This window comes from Macadamia integrifolia, chromosome 6 (genome assembly GCF_013358625.1).
Source record: "Macadamia integrifolia cultivar HAES 741 chromosome 6, SCU_Mint_v3, whole genome shotgun sequence".
NCBI lineage: Eukaryota > Viridiplantae > Streptophyta > Magnoliopsida > Proteales > Proteaceae > Macadamia > Macadamia integrifolia.
This window is the reverse complement of record NC_056562.1, coordinates 32,905,958-32,928,249: the sequence shown is the minus strand read 5'-3', so window position 1 is coordinate 32,928,249 and position 22,292 is coordinate 32,905,958. Positions and strand designations below refer to the sequence as shown.

The following is a 22,292-nucleotide window of genomic DNA, read 5'->3' as shown; positions in this document are numbered from 1 at the left end:
AAAAAAAGAAAAAAGAAAATAATTCAAGAGTACTTACTAATATGTCATTGCCAAGAATTGTGTTTGCACATTATTTTTTCAAAAACACGTAAAATAAATCCTCAACGAAAGAAGTGTGTTATATTACGTGGATAAAAAAAATAATAAAAAAAAGATTATGAATTATTTGACACCTTAAGGGATGTCAACCAAAAAAAAAAAAAAAAAAATCTCATTTTTATAATTTGTAACTTCTATGGAATTTTATCCAAAAAAAGACGGGAAAAAGGTATATCAGATAATCAGAATAGAGATGAATGTTGCCAATAAAACGGCAACACCGTAGGTTCGGGCTCCCAACTCATCGGGAAAAGTGGCCCAAAAATCCAACACTAGCTAGACACCAGGCCCATACCCAACCTAGACTTAAGCAGGGCTCAGACGACCATTGAAACCCCTATCTCACAAGGGTTTGAGCATTCACAACAGAAGAGTAGCACCACTAAATACTCTTAATAATCCCACTCAGAAGGGACCCAAAACTAATGACCAATTTGAATACATCATAGGATCCATACACTTTGTTTCAGGTGATTTCAAAGTCTCAATACTCTCATGACTCCATGACCCATCATTGGAAGTACTAGACTGGATTTATCAGAAAATCCATAACCATCAACTGTAATCTATAATTCGTCCCATAAGCTCCTTCAAATTCTTTCAATGATAAGTATATACAGCCATGTTGTGATCTCATGACTAAGGTTCGACATCTTTGACCAGGTCAATCTTCCTTGGTTTCACGTTTCGTCCAAAACAGGAGCCCTAGGTATTCATTCCCTGCAACCCTAGTAGAACTCAGTTTATTCTCAGAGTCCCTGTGATTGCAAAAGGGCCCAACCATTTGTTCTTAAACAAGAACCACTTTTTCCACAATCAAAACAACATAGTTTCAACCACAAGGTAGTCAGAGGAACAAGTTCAACCACTCTGGAGTAAATGCAACTCAAATATGATACAAACAATTACCCATTACAAAAAGATTATAATAACTAAAAAAATCTACTTACATGTCACACAAAACTATGTAAAAAATAAAAAAAAAGGTTTTCCCAACTGAGCGAAATGCTTCACGAGGCTGGATAACAAAGTTCACTGGAACCAGTCCGTAAGCACAAGGGTTGCACAGTTAGATGAAGTAAGAATAGGCAGATCTCATTCAGTTAGCAACTGCAAGCAGAATAGAGTCTTGACACAATGCCTTCGCTGCTATGGGGTTACAAAAAAACACGTAGCCGATGGAAATATGCCACAAGGGATAGTCAAAATCTCCCCAAAACCAGCCATTTCAAGGACTTGCAGTTGATTTCTTTCTAAGTGCCCTATCATGGCTCAGCATAGCACCTACGCTCTCAACCACCAAAATAATCTGCAAGAGTTTTCAGCTTTCACAAAGAGGAGAGAGCATGAAGCAATATAACTAAAAAAGGACATAAGTGTAATCAGATTAACAGAAGTATAGAATTATTTCACTCGAGGGTTCCCCACATCTCCCCCCAACCCCCAACCCCCAAAAAAAAAAAAAAAAAAAAAAAAAAAAGAAAAAAAGAAAAAGAAAAAAACTCAGCTATTCTGCACCTGGTGATCCCAGCGCTTCACCTCCATATTTTGCCAGAGGTTGGCGGTATTGACCCCAGGAGCTTTACCAGCTAAACCAACAAATATATTTTGGATGTAATACATGTATAAATAAAGTACAAATTGTATGAAATGCTTCCTTTACTTCTTGAAAAAAAAAAATTAATTTAATTCTCCCCAACTGTCAGCTATAGCTGTCTTGGTACAGCAGTGGGGGTTGGAATTATCTAACTTTACAAGATCGGATTTGCAAGGATCACTAGAAATGGAGTTGGATATGTTCACGTATGAAGTCAACAAATCCACAAATAAGACGTACCTGCAGGCATGCATAAGCAATTCCAGTAGCAAAGTAAAAGTTGGCATTGCCAGTACCCTGCATATTTCATCAATATGTAAGGATTTTAAAGAGGTATCTTCCCTCCATGTCAGCTTCCACACACACACACATATGTGTGTGTATATATATATATATATAGAGAGAGAGAGAGAGAAAGAGAGAGAGAGAGAGTACCCTCCAAATCCACAGGTTGTGCATTACAGGACTGAGAAGAGAAACTCCAATATATCCACAGAACAGGAAGAAAGAGAATTGCATGTCTGCATGTCATTATACTCAGATAACTCGACATGTCAACCAGCACCATACCACAAGAAAGAGTTGAGATCCAACTAAGGCTTTACCTGCTAATTCATTGATAAACAAGCCCAGTAGCCCCAAGTACAGAGCGGAATCTCCAACCTAAATTCATCTCGGAGATGATCAGATTCACACTTCTATACATGAATTAAGAAATGAAAAAAGGAGCAACACCCTACAAGTTAGCTCATTCATATACCTTCTTTAGGCAGATATCCCTTAAGGTTTGCCATAATAGGACAAGAGTTAAGAATTGGGACTTCCCTATGGATTAGTATTAAGTATCAAAGTTATGCGGCTAACATTAACAAATCCACCAAGAAATGAACCAAAAAGGCATTTTCTGAATGCAAACTAAACTAACATGCATTGTTCCATCCTCCAAATGATGATTGGATTTCCAACAACCAAGTCCCTGATGCTTGCATGACAGTGCATGTACTCATTAGGTAAAATGGATTTAGCAATGTTTTTCACATGAGTTGATGACTCATTAAACCCATTAAAGCTAAATGTCTCTCAGATCTCTCAATTTTGGGATCCCAAATGATATCTTTTTCCTGAAATAAACAACCAGAGGAAAATCTGTGTAAAGGAAGGAGAGAACCGACATAACAGTTGGAAGACGGCAAGTCCCTCCTATTAGGAGGGCATTTGGCATGCAACCGAAGATTGAGAATCATGGATAGGGATAGCATTTGGAAATGTTTTAACTTCGATTGCAATCTGAAATACTGGGACTGAGATAGCCATTTGGATGCTTTTCGTAATTCAGATTGATCAATCCAATCGATTTGTATGTTCAAAACAAAATGGATAATATGAGTTAAAAAAAAAGTAGTAGTTACCTTCATCAAAGGTCAGAGCTTCGGCACTTTGAATAGATATGTAATAGGACCTTTGAGTGGCAAGAAGAGTGCTGATTTAAGGACAGAAATGATGATGAAAAAGTGCTTTGGTTGCAGAGACAACTAGCTATTGCTATTCTTACAGAAGCAGGAACAGTTGTTCCGACAGAGAGGGAACAAAAGATGCCCGTCATCACCATGTCCATGGAGAAGACCAAATGAAAAATGGAAATGCTCAAGATTGATGGAAGTTTGAATGCAATGATCCAAGGTTTTAAGTATTGTATTGGGGCATTGTATCAGAGGGGTGATTTTAAGAGACATACAGTCAGAGAGATGCAAGATACATTAAAGATGGGCATGGAGTCAAGAAATGCAAGGAATTATAAGGATGCATGCAAAATACATTTTTGAAGCATAATACATCATAATAAGCAGTAATTACTAATTAGGTCCGACCATAGGATGTTAGGTGGTCAGATCCAATATGCTTTCATAGGACGTCCGATCACACGTGATTATGATGTTTTTGTTTGCAATGTTTTATTTTTTATTATATAAAATAAATTTATATAAGGCTGAGTAGTCGTATAAAATCAACGTCTTTTCTGGCTTTTGTATTTGCTTTCCTATAAAGTTTCCATACATTTCAATGTATGGGATCAGTGAAAAAAAAAAAAAAAAAAAACTAAACTAAAAAAGGGGAGAAACAAAGAGAAGGCTGAACTTGTCGATCCTCAAACCCTTATCCCTCCCAGGACCCTAGTCCACCAATCAACTCCGCGATGAGGACATCATTCCAGGATTTAGGACTTATCAGAGGAGACGCAAACATATGCAGTCACATGTCACTTCGTTATGGTTAGATGACCAGCATTATCTGCAGTTATTTTATTATTTTGTTGTACTTCTATTTGGGGCCAGAATATCTTATTTTGTTATTGTGTTTTTCTGTTATAATGTTGTAGTAAAATGGGTAATTTTTGTAGGAAATGACTGTTTAGAAGTCTAATTTGTAGTTATGTGGGTAGTCATTTTAGGAAAAAACTGATTTTTTTTGGGGGGGGGGGGGGTAATGTTATAAGGCACATTGTACTCATGATGGGAAGACAATGAATGAATGAAGATGTTGAACGAGGAAGATTTCTCCCATTCTCTGCAGGATGAGTGATTCCCTGCAAAACTTGGTGTGAAGCCAATCCCCTCTCTCTTTCCTAACTCTTCCCTCTTATGCTACCACCCTCTTACTCTCCCCTATTCTTTTTCTACCAGTCCCTATTTCCCCACTTTCATCTTAAATTATAGCCTCAAACACAATAGGAATTCATCAATTAACAGCAAGGAGGCAGCAGGACAGCAAAGGAAGAATTGTTCTAGGTTTCCCAAACCTGTCCTGCATCACTCTGTTTTGCCTCCTGAAACTCCAGTCCACCAATTTATGTGACTCCCACAACTCCACTGAGCCATGGAGATTTCTATGACTCCCAACGACTGATGGCAACTCCCGCGACTCCACAGGCAAGTTTTCTTCTCCTCTTTTTTTCCTTCTTCCCTTCTTTGTTTCCCACTTTCCCTGTTTTGGTCTGTAAATCTAACATTTTTTTTCCTTCTCTTTCTCTTCTTCCTATTTTCTTGTCTTTTTCTTTTTCTTTTTTTGGTTTCCTTCTTTTTCTTGCTATGGACACTGGCTGCTGCTCTGATGGCGGTGGTGGTGGGGGTGGCCACTGCTATTGCTGCTCTGGTTCTTCCCTTCTTCCTCCTACGCATCTCTCTGTTTTCTGCAGTTTAAGCATAAGTATCCAATGGTATCGAACTGTATTGGATCGTTTAGACAGATACGGTATGATACCTTTTCTTAAAACAAAATTAGTAGTGTATCGGTTAGGTATCATACCAATGCTTACTGATACCAATACATATCAGCCGACACAGTACGATACCTACCAATACTTGAAACCCTGCAATGATCACGAAGCTGGGCCAATTTAACAGCATTGCTGACAAAGTGTTCCCGTTCTAATGGTTGGAGCAGAAAGTCTGGAACTACAGATTCCACCACTGGATGGACTATGGAGAGATACAGACATCTCAGCCTACTGATTTAGCTGTGAAATAGTTCATTCTTGGAAAAGGAAATTGCCCTTTCATTGTCTATGAAAAGTATCTCATTGCTTTTAATGGATAGACAGAATTCATAGCTAAGTGAAATTGCAGTGATGGCCAGAGTTACAGTGCCAACACCATCTTTATTGTGACCTTCATGTGGCATAATCAATCTCTTTCTGAAAAGCAAAGTTGCAATAATAGAATAGTGGTTTCCAGTCCAATGAACGTGAGTTTTCCATCATGTTTGTTTTGCCAGGGAAAATGTAAAGATGCGGTTCGGAGACGGCTCCAAGATTACTTGCTGTCTGCTCACAACAATGGGGTGGGGTGGGGCGGGGCAAGAAGGAGCAAAGACCAGTTTCTAAGGCTAGAATTTAAAAAATTCCATCAAGAAAAGAAAGATAGTAGCAAAGTTCAGAAGCTCCAAGCTCCATGGAAGTCTCAATAACAATGACTGTTCCAGTTCCTTATGTTAATTCTATTTAAGGACCATACTATAATATTGTCATTCAAAAAAGAGTTTCAATAAATGCAGATGGTATTTAGTGTGTTTTTGAGCGTAGTCATGGATTTTGAATTGAACCGATCACCTCAATCCCAAGAATATCGGTTTTTATAATCTCAATCATAGGATGAAAAATCTAGATTGAATTCCGAATGGACCCAATTGAGCCCAAATTGAAATCTACAACATGATCGAAAACTTGGATGCTGTACGGAATTCCCCCTTGGTATGTCACCAATCCCAAAATATCCCGACAATCTAACACTTGAAGAAATTGATCCAAAGAACAGAGACTGCCAACAGCCTCAAAGCATCTCAACACATCCTCAGATATCAAACACCATGTCAGAAGACTTTGCGAAAGACCAAGATGTTACCTGCACAAGATAGCGACAGAAGCATACAAAGATCTGCAACTTTGGAGAGAAGGCAGATCAAACCAGTGAACGGAAATCTAAAGAGATGGCAAACTGGTTAAGTCCACTCTAGTTCCCAAAAAATCAGCTAGAGCAACCAAAAAAAAAGAAGAAGAAGAGATGATGGGGCTGAAAAATAGCATGATCCATTGCATGGACTAGACAACAAATTTCAGTGGTATTTACACTTCACAATTTACAAGTACTCAAGGCTTCTACCCTTCAGGTTAATTTTTTCAGTTAAAATTCCTTTAGTTACACAAAGGTAGAGGACAGCATTAATTTTTCTTTATTTTTTATATATAAGAATTAGAAAAAAATTTCAAATTTGATACGACTCCATTATGTTAGAAAGGATCATCTAATCATATGTCCTTGGCTCTTCAAATGCAAGTGACCACAACCCCTCCCCTCTCCCCTAAAAAAAAAAATTGATACATCCCTACAAAATTGGAACAAATCTCAAAAGATACATTTCAAAGTTATTTTTTTAATAAAGGATACACGAATGAAACTCAAGGGAGGTTAGTTTAAGCACTCAAGTAATCGAATGTACAAAATCGTCAAAAAGGATGGCAAGTTGTCCAGGTATATGGTTGATGGCAATATCATAAATAGAATACTGACAGAACTCTGTAACCAATGTATATCAAATTATCTCATAAAAGTATGACAGAGTCAGAATCTTCTAATGAATACAAGTCAAAATATTTTTATAACAATCGATTGCAGGAGAAATGGATAAAATATTAGACAGGCCTGGTTGAGGGATAAATATATATTCCAGCATAAAACATAGATAAAGGAAACTTACCGATGGATAAGATTTAAGCATTGAACATATCAAAATGTATGCAAAAGCCAGAAAGCACGGCCGGTGGTTGAGGCGTACAGCCAATGGCAATATCATAAATAAAATATTCACATGGAAAACCATTAAAAAGAAACCTCTGAAGAAGTTGAAAACTTCTGCAAAGAAGTACCTGCATTCAGTTACATGGATGAGCATACCAGTACAACAGATGAAATTTCTCATCGTATCTAAAGCTATCCAGAGAAAAAATATGCTACCAGCTCACCATAAGACACCAATATTTGGGGAAAGATCTTCCACAGTTAGAATAAAGCCATGTGTTCTGCAACACCCAGCCACAAATTAGCTATTGAAAGACAAATGGTTTATTAAATTGTTTCAATATTGACAATTTGTAATCAACAACCTCAAAAATGAACAAAATTGTACATGAATCAAGATCCCTTGTGGAAAACAGAGTAAAGACAACGGTTATTACCATCTACATCTTATTCACAAGTTAAATTCTAACATCCCACAAGACATTGGCCTCAACGGATGACCATGATCTCCATCGCACAGCCAACACTGTTAGGCCTGAATCTCAGCAGGCATTAGAGGAAACCTCTAAACTCACTAATTTCCATTAAAACCACATTGCAGCCTAACTACCCAGTTCAAACCCTCACTCATAATCTCTTTTATTAAACCCTTGTTCATTTGTAGACTTCAATGGTCTCATAGTTACCTTGACAATTATGACCAGGGATCCTACCCTTCCTACCCTCTTTTTTGCTATCCACCAACAAGTTTAGCCATGTAAGAGAACTTGCAAAAGGTTGATGTGAATCTTGAAGAGACTCTTCGACAATGCAAGGAATTTAAGAACCAATTGCTTCGACAACCTAATCTCACTTATTGAACAAGGATCGAGTTTTCCTAAGGCCACGGTGAATAGGAATCCATTCACTGTGGCCCATCAAGACCACGTACAATAGGGGGAGAGGGGTGGGGACGTACAATAGGGGGAGAGGGGTAGGGAGTGATGGGGGCCACATCTAGACGGAAAAGTCTGTCCATTGAACAATGTGTGGATGATCTAGAAGATGAGTTGATCAACGAATTGTTTGGCGATGAAGACCCTCAAGAGGAGCAGATAATCAGAATCAAAGACATTGATCGACGGTCAAAAGTCTCCTATGGAAGATTAGTATAGGAGTAAATCACGGCTGACCCTATAGAGATCGAATGAAAGGAATTTATTCTTTCTCAATAGATCTTCAATGTCAAAATTTTGAGTCACTGAATATATCCATGATATTCGAGAGAAGCATTGGATCGTCAAATCAAGGTGGCTGATTGTCAATGCCAATCAAGTACTGATGATTCTCTCATTTTACAAAACTTGACGGGGTTTTCAACAAAGAGGGAATAATGCAGTTTTGGTGCAAGACTAGAGCTTGTTTTGATAGTATTTGGTTACAAGATTTTGTTTTAAATGTTTTTCTTTGTAATGGATTCAATTATAAGGTCCAATTTTTAGGTCCATAAGGATACACAAAATTAAAAGAGCATACCCCGTAAATGAGGCTCTTGCCACCCAAAATTAGTACTTTAATTCGGTAGTTAGTGCTAGTAGTGGGGCCCATTCGCTATTAGTTAGGAAGTTATCTTGTTAGATAAAATCTATCCTTTTGTAGGACCTTGTTTGGAGGAGATAAGGTTAGCTCTAAGTAAGCTTCAGACATTTTTCAAAGCATCTACGTAGGGAAGAGTTTCTTGTTGAGTAATATCATTTTCTTTCGTTATTAAGTATTTGGTTAGTTAGGGACTCCAACAATGGCCAATGATTGGAGAGAAAGTTAGAGTTGTCTTCGACTTCTTTTTATTTATACAGCTTTATAATTACACCAATGCTTAGACAGCCCTCACAACTTGATTAATGGACTGGTTTAGTTTGTTTTGAATGTGAGGTTGTTGCCTCTCTTTTCTCTGTCTTCTCTCTCTCTCTTTCCCACATTATCAATATTTATGCATCATTTTTTTATGGCCATTTTTAATATCTGCACACTTGATTATTTGTTTGCCACCTTTTGGTAACTAAGGCTATATAGTGTATTTACCTCCTTTTGTAACTGAGGTCTTTTGAAAGTACACACATATTTTGTTTACAAGTAGAGCTTCTCCTTTTGGATTGAGGACTTGTACTAGAGTGATTTAAGACATTTTGACTCAGTCTCACTGAGCTTCCTTGGGTGAAATTTATGCATTTAGGAGGCATTGTTGATTTTTATTTCATATAATTTCCATATCACACTTTCATAATATACAGCCCAAGTCAAAGAGGTTACAAGTACTTTTACATATTTGGTCTCATACCATTTAGATGTATTGGTCCACAGGGTTGGGTGTTTGTAGTCTTGTTTAGACCATGACATTTTTCTTAAAGCGTATACTTTATTCAATACTTTTGTTTGTGGCCACATTTTGTTTATCTAATCTAGGGAGTCATTTTAATAAAATATTAAAATTTAAAACCAATAACGTTTGTTGCCCAAATTGGAGATTGTAAAGTTTCCTTTTCAGTGGGCTAGCACAATTATTGATCTTGTTTTATAAAACCGATTAGTAAGTGCTAACTATTGTGGGAGTAGGTCAGACAGACTCAGTTATGTCCAATAATGGAAAGTGATCACATGTTGAGATATTGGACTTTATTTGACACATCTTAATTGGTATGAATATTTTGTATATGCATGGACCTAATTCTGACATCTTTTAATGGGAGAGGAGATTTTGTTTCCTTTTGCACATTGATACCTACCCTTACTCTATATATTGTCGGCATTGGCACATTAAGTGTACAACTAAGAAATCCTAGTGTTGAGAATAGAGAAGAGGGTAGACAAGACCAACAGTCGTCACACAGAGAGAAGAGAGTTGGGAGCAAACATGCTTCTACCAAGGATCCAGACATGCCTACACCCATCGCTAGATTGACTTGTATGCTCATATGATTCTCAATATTACATTAGAAGTATTAGTCTATCACGGGCCATTGATAAAATTAATGCATCCAATACAACAAACATAGAGATTCATATGAATATGCAATTCAATATGTAGATGCGAGTTTTACGCATACATGAATCCATGGTAGAATTTACCCAATAAAAAAAAATCCATAGTAAAAGAAGACTAATTGAACGAACGATTCCCTGTCTTTGACGACCATTGATCTTGCCTACTATCTTCTTTTTTCCAAATACTAAAATTTCTTCATCGTACATTTAATAGGCAATGTCAATATATATAGACTGATAGTAGAGATCAACCCTGCAATAGAAAACAAAATCTCCTTTCCTATCAAAGGATATCAGATGTAGGACCACATATAAGCATATTATTCATACTAATTAAGGTGTGTCAAATAAAATCAAACATCTTAATATGTAATCACTTTTTACTATTAGACTTAACTGGCTTACTCCAACAGTAATAATACTTCACTGAAAACAAATCAAGGGCCATGTTAGCCCACAAAAAATGAACCTTACATTCTCCCACTTGGGCAATATACATCATTGGTTTTAAATTAAAAACATTTTATTAAAACAATTCTTTGGATTAAACAAAACAAAAGGTGGCCACAAACGAGAAATGTTGAATGGAGTACACATCTTCAACAAACGTCTTGGTCCAAAGGAGACTACAAAAACATCCAACTGTGTGGATCATCACTTTTGGAAATATATGAGATCAAATACGTCAAATAGCTTATAAAATCACCAAATTATGTTGTATAATATGAAAGTGTGGAATGAAAGTTACATGCAATAGTGAAGTAATTTTCAAATTGGTCTAGTCTTCTAACAAAATAAGCCCCTATAGCTGCTTCATACATGGAAGCCCACCGGCATTGTCCTTACATGGTGCTTCTCCCATGAAAGCACTAGATATGCCCAAAATAGCTATTTCATTCAAAAAGCTCATGAGCATCAGTTAAGGAAGCTCACTAGGATTGGAATGTCCTGAAAGCACCAGCACAATTTCTCAATCCAAAAGGAGGCTTTACTGGTAAATTAATGTACTTGTATTCTCAAAATACCTCAATTACAAAGCAAACAAATACACCACAAAGCCTCAGTTACTAAACGGACACAAATAACCAAGTGTGCACACATAATAAACAAACGGCCATAATAAGAAAACAATGCATAGATATTCTTGAGAATAAAATAAAATTCACAAAGTCAATTGCAACTGATTTCATTAAAAGGAAAACTCCCACTAATAAAATGCATTGAAGGATTTAAACATGCTCCAAAAAACTGTTAAAGTCAATCCCTCAGTTAGTGGATATATTATCTAAAGCAATATGTTCTACAACAATTTGTGACACACACTTTCTCTCTAACACGGAAAAATTAATATACTTCCACTGATGTTGAGATAAATGCACCAGTCCACAGTACATTCTCTTTAATCTAAAAAAAGTACAATTTTATCAAATTTCAGGTACCATTGCCTGGAGGCCATCACACAATAACACATATCCAACCATAAGAGAGACAAAATAGAAAATAAATTTTTCATTACCAATATTAAAACAACTTCAATTATCAAGCTTAGAATCTAAAATTTGATTCCATCTAAATGACAATACATAAATGACATCATCTAACTCTAAAAACAAAGACATAAGATAAAAGTGATCCAACAACACTTATGGATTCAACCATATTCTCTCCATTTCCCATATAGAACCCTCTCTCCAATTTGCATCAACTTGTTATCAAAGCCAAACCTAGCCATAGATACCATGGATTCTACCCTTCCTAACCTTTTGTTTGCTACTAGCCAACAACTATATGCCATGCAAGAGAACTTACGAAAGGTTGAAGTGAATCTCAAAGAGACTTGGTGGTACTGCAAGGAATTTAAGAACCAATTGCTCATCAAATCTAATAGCATAGAGTCTTTCTTTGACAAACAATCTCACTCACTCATTGAACAATGCATGGATGATCCAAAAGATGAGTTGATCAAGGTATCGTTCGAGACCATGATTGGAATTCAAGATAAATTGATCCATGATCTGATCAACAATCAAAAGTCCCCTACAAATGATTCTGCTGCAAAGGAGTAAATCACGATCGATCCAATAGAGATCGAATGAGTGGAATATGTTCTTTTTCAAGAGATCTTCAACATAAAAGTTTTGACAATCATTGAATACGTCCTTGTTATTCAAGAGAAGCATTGGATCGCTGAATCAAGGCGGTTGATTGTCGATGCCAATCAAGAAGTGATGATTCTCCCATTCAACAAAACTTGAGGGCAAGTTTTTTCAATGAAAAGGGAATAATACAGTTTTGGTCCAACCATAGTTGTCACGGTGCCAAGGCGAACCAAGGCGGGGGAGGGTTGTCTAAGCGCTTAGGCGAGAAGGCGAACAAGGCGAACAAGTGTTATTTTTTATTTTTCGTATTTTCTAACATTATTTAGTAAGTTATATATACCTTGTATCTGAAAAAATCAAGATTAAGCCACATCAAGTTATTAAAAATCAACATTTAGCCACATCAAATCATAAAAAAATTAACATTAAGTCATATTAAGTTATAAAAAAATCAACATTTAGATAAATGCTCTTTTTCTATAATAAGTTTGACTAGTCAAATGATTTTATTTTTACATGAGACTTTTTGTATTAGTTATAACATGAAACCAGCTTTCTAACAAGTCAAAGATTACTTAAATCTAAGTTGCAATGACAAAGTTATGCTTCAGTCAAACTTATTTTAAGTGCGTGAATACTGTTAAAATTGTCTGAATGAAAATAATTTTATGAATATCAAAACAAAATATTATTTTACCGGACTTTTGGTTTTTAGCAATGTTTTAACATGATAGAATTTATAAAATTTTCATAATTGAGAAAAACCCTAGCATTTAAGAGTTGAAAATCGTCCCTATAACAAAAATCCAATTTTTGTTCTTGGACTGGGGGGTTGACTTTTTATCCTTTTTGAATTTGATTTTTAAACTATTTTTATTGGATTCAAATAGGGGGTATTTGCTTATTTATGAATAATATCTTAAGTAAATGAAATAACAAATATTTACTTGAATGATATTTGGCATAAATAAGTGTCGAAACACAAGGCGACATGCAGTGCAACAAGGCGACTGTCGCCTAGGCCCCAGGCAAACCGCCTGGACGCCTAGTCGTTGCCTTGGCGACGCCTTGACAACTATGGGTCCAACATTAGAACTTGATTTGATAGTACTTGGTTATGGGATTTTATTTTAAATGTTTTTATTTGTAACAGGCTCGATTATAAAGTCTAAATTTTAGGTCCCTAGGGGTACACAAAATTAGTAGTTTGATAAGGTAGTTAGTATTAGTAGTGGGATCCATTTGCTATTAGTTAGGAAGTTATTTTGTTAGATAAAGTATTTCCTATTTGTGTGACCTTGTTTGGAGGAGATAAGGGTAGTTTTCAGTAAGCTTAGGACATTTTCCAAAGGATCTACATATGGACGAGTTTCATGTAGAGCAGGGGTCTTGATTACTTTTGTTATTAAGTATATCGTTAGTTTAGTGGCCATAGATTGGAGAAAGAGTTAAGAGTCCATCTTTGATTTTCTTTTATTTTTACAGCTTTATTATAGTTAAATGTAATGCTTAGACAGCCATACGACTTGATTAATGGACTGATTTAGTTTGTTTTGAAAGTGAAGTTGTTGCTTCTCTATACCTGCGGCATATGTACCAGCAGGGTTATTTCTCTTTCTTAAGCCCATCACAAGCAGATCCTTCTCTCAAATCTGAATCACATTTACTCCCATAAAACCTAACCTAGATACCTCTAAACCTTTGCATTCAATTGTTAGTACACTGCTGAATTTTAATACAAGAGCCTAAAAACCTACCACCTGTTCAACTAATTCATCAGTCCTGAGCATAGTTTTTAAGGCGCTGGTAAGGCGAGGCCTTAGCAGCGCCTTGGCGTTGATGCGGTCTATAGATGATAAAGTAATGCTCCGCCTTATGGGGGTTTTTTTTTTTTTCTTTTTTTAAACATATGTTAAAATTACTTGATGAAGATTCCAAATATAGATTTTTTATTGGTAGGTGTATTGTTTTGTTAACACTTGAGATGTATGGGATCAGCTTTACTCCACCAAAAATAACCAAAACAAATAAAACAAAAAAACGATTCACAAACAGGGTTTGGATTTTGTCAAGGGTTTTAAGAAAGGGCTTTGATAAGGAATCAAGGAACAAGGAAGAACCACTGATCTAGGCGACCATTTTGCTCTGGCAGCGGTGAGTTTGCTCCAGCAACGGTGAGCTTCATTCTTCTTTGATAAGAGTAGAAATATAGTGGATGACCTTAGGGCTTAGGCACTCATTTTGGCATCATAGAGGTAAGTATAATAAATACTTGCATTTTTTATGTCTTCTTTTCTTTATATTTATAATTTTGTTTCATAATTATGTATTTATATTATATGTTAAATTGATGATTGATGATTGATGATTGATGAAGATGAACTTAGTTATTCACTTTATTGATTTGTTTTCTTGATGAATATCTTACATTGGTATGAATATGAACCTTTAATATTTATTTAACATATGAGTAATATGATTCAACTAGGATTTGAACCAAATAGATTGATTTTATAAAAAAATTACACATAAACGCTTAGTTGATAAGGCGACGCTTTATGCCCGCCTTATCGCTAAGGCGCTCCGAAAGACCCTCAAACGCCTCCGTCTCCTTACCGCCTTAAAAACTATGGTCCTGAGCATTTCTTAATCAACCATACACCACCCAAAAAAAAATCTCACAATAATTATCTAGAAAAGAAAAGTAGAGGCAGGTGGAGGTCTAGCAATGTTGATTTTGAAAGCAATTCCATGCATCCTTTCTAAAAGGAAATATGGTCATTTGCCCTGTCAACTGCAAGTTGAAGAAAATGGATGATCAAGAGAAATGGTAGAGTAAAGAGCATATCTAGTTATCGAAAATTTAAAAGTGTTGCTTGGCATTTTGATTGCGGATAAATAAAGGAAAACATATTTCAATCTCTCCAAGTGAAAAACAACTATGGGAAAAAAAAAAAAAACCATATACTCCCGTCATCAGGGAAAAAAACTTGATGAATAGCAAATGGTGGCGGCAGTGGGGGTGGGGTTTTGACACTAGTTCCCTTAATGCTTCATTATTTCTATGAACCCAGTGCAAAGAACATATATGGTTCTATGTATAACTAACCTTTTGAGCATTTCCCAAAGTCCCCCATACTGTTTGAGGGAGATGCTGCAGAGAACTAAAACATAAACTGACCAGATGAATGCCCAGAATATGAAATGCATGACAGGTTTCCACGAGAAAGGTCTAATTGGGAGCATCTTGTGAGTTGTCACTTCATTGCCTTGATAGCAGCTAAGATTTGAGGGGTCACTTCCATCTGTACCAAAGTTTCCTTTCAGGAACAACTTTCTTGGAGGAGCATCAGGACCATATCCTACTAAAAGAATCACCTGGAGATTTATCAAGGAAAAATTAACAAATTATAAGGATTCCATTGTGGGTTGCCTCTCGAAATCTCGTATAGAAAGGCCTAGGGGAACTGAAGAAACAACACTTACTGGTATTATTAGGATAGCAGGATAAAGAGACAAATGCATTGAAATGACCCACCCAAATGCCGCCAAGGGAGCCAAACCTGTGATCCATCACATGCCCTAGTAGTCAATAGATTATACAAAGTAAATGGAAAATGGCTTCGGGAAAATAGTTGTTGCAAATAAGTCATTTAATGGGCTTATTTTATTGGAAATAAACATTGGGTTGAGTTATATGTGTGTTGGGCCTTTGATCCCATGGGTTTTCTTTGTAATGGGCCACTTTCATGGGCCGAAAATACAGGTAGAAAGTAGGAAAACGAGATTTAATTCATTAGTTTAGTTACAGTCCTGTTTTGAGTCTATATTCTCTGTTATTTCAGTTTTCTAGTCAGTTTATGTTTCCCAATTAGTTAAGGATTGGGTTAGGCCTTTCCTTTTTAGCGTTTGAGTCAATTTTGAGTCTTCTATATAAGTTTGTAAGAGTCTACAACATTGAACACGAATTTGATTGAATGAAAGTTTATTTTTTATGTCTGCAAAATTATTCCCTAAGAAAGGATGATCATTAGTTGAGATAACTGAGGGTGAGAGACCCAGGCTGAGATAGCCATTCCCCTACCCCCATTCTTCCCTTTATTCTCTTATTTTTGTTTTGTTCATACTACCTGTCCCTGAATCTAATTTTTATTGAATTTACTAAAGATCCTACCTGAGATTGGATCGAGATTGGATCACTTTTGATCCAATCTTATATTAATAGTTACCAGTAAAGGATCAACAGCATAATATGTATGTTACAGTAGTGTGTATGTTTTCATAAAAGAAATATCACAAAATAATGTGTCTTGGAATAGTTATTCCACACTCCAAATTAAAAAATAAATAAATAAAAATTGCACATCCTTTTAAAATTTGATAGTAGCATCAATTCCATCAAAGATACTCGTAACTCCAATTTTTATGATCAACAGTCTGACACAAAAACAGCTATACTCAAGGAAATAGCATAAAAATAATCAAGGTTTTTCCAAAATTTCGCATAATATTTCAGACCCACTGAGATATATAAAAAGTGAAATGTTTTTACAGTGAAATTTTGACAATATTGTCATATCCTAGTCCCTTCAAGAATGGAAGTGACATGGTTTGGTAATGGAAATGAAGGCTAACAAATGTACAGTCTTAAGAGTGATTTGATACGAGTAACAGGCCCTAAAAGGACAATGGATGTCTCAAAGGGATGCAGATAGAGCCATAAAAGTGGTAATAAGAAAAGTCTCAGATTTACAGAAATATATGAACTAAAGGGAATGGCATGATGAATCAGGACTTCCTGTAGCCACCTTCAAATTAGTTGGATAGAGCTACAATGACAACTCATGGTTCTGTCCTACCAAACCTATGAAATCACACCTCCCCCCCCCCAAAAAAAAAAAAACCTAGGATTACATGCAATCCCATAAAGGAAAAGATGTGAACGACAAGACATATGTAAGAAACAAATGGCGCATAAATTTAATTGGAAGAAATTTTGAATGAGAAATGCATTTTTAATGTTTAACATACTGCTAAACCTTGAATGCCAAGTCCATCGGATTTACTCAACAAGAGGTGGAGGAAGAAAAATTGAGCATCAACAAAGGCAATTAAGTTTCACAAAGAATAGCACAACAGGGGAAAAAATCACATATTCTATTTTAAAGAGCAAACAATAGTTAAAAGCCTGATATAGAAAAATAAAGAGCATATCAGAAAACAGATAAATTGACCTCTTAGCAGCAAATGCAAGCAAGCCATGCAAAATAACTATGGTAACATAGACATACTTGGAAAAGTTGAGTAGCTTCTTACGTGAACATGCTCCATAAAGGGTCAAGACAATCATCAGGTTTTCAATGGGAGATGTGGAATAACCCACACAAGTGACTACTGTTAAAGGATTCCATAAGTATATAAGAGCAGCAATATCTCCAGCAGAGAGAATCTCTGAAAATAACACAGGTGGTGCAAATCATCAGCTAATAAATGGACAAATTAGAACGAAAACCAAAATTCAACGTAAAAACTTGAACATTATATAAAAACTTATTCAGTGCATTAGTCATTAAAAATTAAATAAATCATTCCATAAGAAAAAAGAACCTGTCAAAAGAAGAACTTGACCCAATATATATATATATATATATATGTTGGCATGCAGTGGCTGTATTACACAAGGATCTAGGTAGAAAAGTGTGAGAGCTCATACATATATTTTGTTTCCTTTTGACAGATCTTCCAGGCAGGCTACCTAGATTTCTTTGCTAAATGACATTTAGAACTAAGGCCAACCGTTGATTCCAACCAGCTATCATGAAGGGAATCCTGGACCGGAAACATATCCAATTCCCCAGATTCTTCCCTTGAACTACTGGTCATCAAAGTCCTACTTAAAAAATAAAATAAATAAATAAATAAATAAAATTGCACTTTAAATAATTTGAAACTAACCAGATGTGGCAACTCTTAGTGCTTTCAAACTCTGTCTATATACCAACTGAAGATTCTGACCAGTAGCACGGATAAGCATTGCAGTAACAAAATCTGCTACCACAAACAACAAACTGTCCACAATGTGTTGACATAAAGAGTTCAGCTAAAGAAAGGTTAATATATGTGAATTAAATAAAAAAACATTAGAACACTTTGATGAGGAAATGAATGTACTAATTTGCATTCAAATAAGAGATTTCAAATTGAACCTCTCACTGCTTTTTTTCCTGACCAATGGAAAATAAATAACAGTGATAGAATTAAATAGTCAAATTCCCTGGGGTCAAGACCCCAACAGAAAATGTCAAAATAAATAAGACTTTATTATTTGACTTCCCAAAGGCCAGGATAAAAGATAACCTAACAGGAAATGTCAAAATTAATAAACATTTCTGTCCCAACTCCTTAATCAACAAGACAGTGTTGCAATTGGCAGTATCCCTTTAACACCTCTCGTAAGAGGTGAAATAGGAAGAGTGAAATGACATCAGGTCCCATGATAAAAATGTCTCACAGAATAAGCATTAGGCTCTTTGGTTGGAAGTAGAGGGAAAGGAAATGAAATTGAACAAAAAGAAAAAGGAAAATTTTCTAATCTTTACCAATAATGATTGTGCAACTAACTCAAAAAACTCGCTAAATATAGTAATTAAATTATACTTCAATTTTGAACCAAATTCCTTGGATTTGAATGGGAAAGTGTGATAGAGAGAAGGAGCTATTTAAATGTTTAATCATCTATTTGGTAACATTTTTAGTTACACAATCATGATTATGAAAAGGAAAATTGCCACTTCATGGTCCAATGTAGATAAGCTCATCTTAGTGGCCCATCTAATTCTATCACATGACAAAATAATGTGGCAATTCCAACCGTTGATAGACAGTGGACGGTCTGGATAGACAACTTGTCAAATTTCAGACTCAAAATCAGACCAATTATTCCCCGTTTATCGGCGTGCATCCCCATGCATGTCCATGCATCCATATGGTACTTTGACCAATCTGTGCACTCTCACACAATCCTGTATCTTCAAATCTCTATTTTTCCACTAAGAAAACTCTGTTTGGGTTGAAACTTGACATGATGCAAAGGACCAGGGGGTTGTCCATAAAATTTGGGTCTCATCTGACATGGCATGTGGCAGCTTTTTGGGTTGACCAGATAAGCTTAGCTAGTCAATCCAACTAGATATATGTTGCCCTTAAAAAATTTATATTTATCCTTTTATAATTTCACTTCCCCTAATTTCCCTTTATTCGTGACCAGAGGGAGCATTAGAGAAAAGTCACTCTCATGCATTGCTTTCTTTAAATCCTTGTTTCCAGCATTTGAACAAACAATAGTTAAAAGTGAGGAAGATGAAATTCTGGTGTGTTTGGATGTTTCCAAGAGTTTCCAACTTTTCTCTCCCAGCACAAAAGGAATGCAACATCAATGAAACTTCTCTCTTTCCTTTTTAGTCCATATCTCTTGGATGGGGTGAGGGTGGCAAAGATCCTGCGGAGGACTTCCACCAACATCTCATAAAAACAGAAAAACTACAGGGGTGAAGCCTCTCAGGACCAAAGTGAACATGTTTCTGAAGAGCACATGCTAATCATTCTCAAACGGTGAGGCCAATTCAAACGAAAAATGTACAGACCGTAAAGCTGCTGGCATGTTGGATCCACTTAAAAGGTTAAAAGCAAGTAAAAACAACCAAAACAATATGCATTTTTCCCTCAGTAGCAATTATTAAATAGAATTTACAGATCAACAACAGCAAGAAGTAAACTAGTTTGTCACCTGCAAATAAGATGACTAGGTTGCCCTTCAATTCTGCATCACCAAGGAAAAATAATAGAAGTTATATTGATCATACTCTATTGTCCATACTCCAGAAAATCCAGCACATACACTACTTAAAGCTGTGAGTAGATTAAGCTAATTGGGCACCTCTTAACAGTTAAAGGCCCAAGAATGGACAGCAGCAGCGGAGAACCATGGTACATTGATCCTGCAGAAGACAGCCCAATCACTCTGTTTGATCCGAGAAACAGAAAACAAAGAAAGAGAGATGCAGTCGTTCACTAAGCGAAGGAAACAAACCTGCGTAAGGAGACATCGATGACTGCCTTAACCAGTAACCTTCGGCCACTGCAGAACAGAGAAACAATACATTCTGAATTATAATTCGACCATGGACAAAGGACTAGAGCTCAGAAACAACCTAAAATAGTGTAGAAATGTTACAGTAAATGGAAAAGGAATATGAGAGAGAGAGAGAGATTACAGCGACGGAGACTAGTGAGAGGTGTGGCGACTTCGGGGCGAGAACTCAAGTTGAGATTTTTGGGGAAATATATCAGAAGGAGCCGAAAGATGAGTGATGCAGTCACCCACACCCAGAAGCACTTCTTCTGCGCCATTTGAAGCGCCTTCAAGAAGGATTGAATTAGCCAGTTGAAGACGACTACAGATCTCAAATCCAAGCTCTGAAGATGAATTTTGAAGAGAAGAAAGACGATCTGAGATTGACGGATTGAGCGCTTATCGTTTGCGAGCGATCGGGTTGCAGCGATCACTGCAATCTGCTTAGGAGATGGGTTGGGAAAAGGGAAAACGGAGAGGGAAAGAGGGTTTTGATTGGGGGTAATTTTGTCATTGCAAATGTTATTGATTGAGGGATTACCAGCTGCGGGCGATCGGGTTGCAGGCTTGCAGTCATTACTGGAGATACGAGTCAGCAAACATCCATCATTCATTCCGCAATTTCAAGGATGTAAGGGAAAATAATCCTCTGTTTTTTTCTGTTTTTCCTTGTTTTGTTACGTGCAGAACACGATACGTGGACAACTTTAAGACCAATGCACCGGATGTAATAATTTTCATCCAATCTTGACCGTTGGTCTCCTTATTGTCCACGTGTCGCGTTCTGTAGGTAGCAAAACAAGGAAAAACATGGATAGAAAAAATGGAAAGATTTTGATTCGGATATAAGGGATATATTTGAGAACAAAAATGATAGATGTTAGATGTTAATTCGTACAATCAGGTGATCGTACAAGTTGTTAATCCATTTGCTTATTATTATAATGGACTTGGGAGACGATCCTTCAAAGGCTCAAACCATAACTCACTATCGCTTACGGGAAGCTCCTCTTGGTGCCGTGGTGGCTTAATAGTTGCAATGCATTGGCCTAAGTCCTAATGAGAGGGGATCCGACCCGTCACCAATTCTTAATTGTTCTATTCTCTCTATGTGCTCGACACTTGTATATTTTTTAAATCATATAGTTGTGGTAATTAGGCATTTAAGGGGTTAAAATAGATTTGAACTTCAAAAAATTTCTATAATCATCCGATTTTGAAAATATACATATATCGCAGGTCTTAGAATTAGACAAAAATTAGAGGACCAAGTTGAAGATGAGCCAAATCTGGGAAGAGGTGGTTTGTTCAAGTCTCCTTTCTATCGGATCACTTTCCTTGAATGCCCTCTCTCATTGGAACTAGGAGGCCACCCCCAGCCGTCCTCTTGGGCTTCCATCCTTAGTGGCCTTTGGGCCCTCGACAAGAACGATCAAGGAAAAGAAAACGACAACTAAAGGCCTCCTTTATTCAAAATTCGGGCTTGAAATAGGCTGGGTTCAGGCCCAAAAACTCAGCTTTTAGTTGGAAAGCCCAGACCAAGGCTATTTTTGACCCAGTCTGGGCCTGGATCCTGGGCCTAAGATGATCCCACCTCAGACCAAGGCCTTGAGGGGGGATGGGCTTTTGATCTTTTTATTTATAATACAAAAAAATCCAGCCTGAGAGAGGAAGAACAAGATTTACTACAAATCAACAATGCATATATTACTTAATTTTAGGGTTTAGGTGGTTTATCATCTCCGGTTTTACTTGCAGATTTCTCTCAAACTTCCATTGGGTGGATATGTTTACCTTTTGTGATGAAACCTTTATCGCGACATAGGCAATTTTCCTTTTGCTTGTATTGAATTTATTCTCCACAAAAGAATAATAATAAAAAAAAAAATCTTTGAATTGTACATTTTTTTTTTTTTTTTGGTAAAATTGAATTGTACCTTGTTCATGTGGAAAGTTGATCGTTGTCACCTCTTGAAAGTTGATATGCTAGCAATTTATATTTGTCAATAATAGCCAAGGGGGAAGTGCAGTGGTGAGCAACGAATTTGGTATGA

General features: G+C 36.4%; 1 protein-coding gene across 2 annotated transcripts; it reads right to left on the bottom strand.

Annotated features, from left to right (window-relative positions):
- Positions 1-882: 882 nt before the first annotated feature.
- On the bottom strand, positions 883-20,805 carry LOC122081685 (phosphatidylinositol glycan anchor biosynthesis class U protein-like). 2 transcript variants are annotated; one of them, XM_042648877.1, is made up of 14 exons: positions 20,381-20,801; positions 20,197-20,244; positions 20,044-20,104; positions 19,894-19,926; positions 18,063-18,175; positions 17,424-17,558; positions 15,594-15,670; positions 15,217-15,485; positions 7,212-7,268; positions 6,947-7,115; positions 2,302-2,359; positions 2,132-2,217; positions 1,937-1,993; positions 883-1,408 (listed from the first exon to the last, which is right to left on the bottom strand). In XM_042648877.1, the coding sequence occupies exons 1-14, from the start codon at positions 20,514-20,516 to the stop codon at positions 1,328-1,330; spliced, it is 1,380 nt and encodes a 459-aa protein (XP_042504811.1). In that variant the 5' UTR covers positions 20,517-20,801; the 3' UTR covers positions 883-1,327. The 2 variants fall into 2 exon arrangements, with proteins under 2 accessions (XP_042504811.1, XP_042504813.1); XM_042648879.1 differs by lacking the exons at positions 1,937-1,993; positions 2,132-2,217; positions 2,302-2,359 and having other exon boundaries at positions 20,381-20,805.
- Between the last annotated feature and the right edge of the window lie 1,487 nt (positions 20,806-22,292).

Excerpts from the sequence above, each read along its gene's own strand:
- LOC122081685 (XM_042648877.1), bottom strand. The coding sequence starts at position 20,516 with ATGGCGCAGAAGAAGTGCTTCTGGGTGTGGGTGACTGCATCACTCATC. Across the intron at positions 7,116-7,211 it reads CCAAATATTGGTGTCTTATG|GTACTTCTTTGCAGAAGTTT; the intron begins GTGAGCTGGTAG and ends AACTGAATGCAG. Across the intron at positions 2,218-2,301 it reads GTTTATCAATGAATTAGCAG|ACATGCAATTCTCTTTCTTC; the intron begins GTAAAGCCTTAG and ends AATGACATGCAG.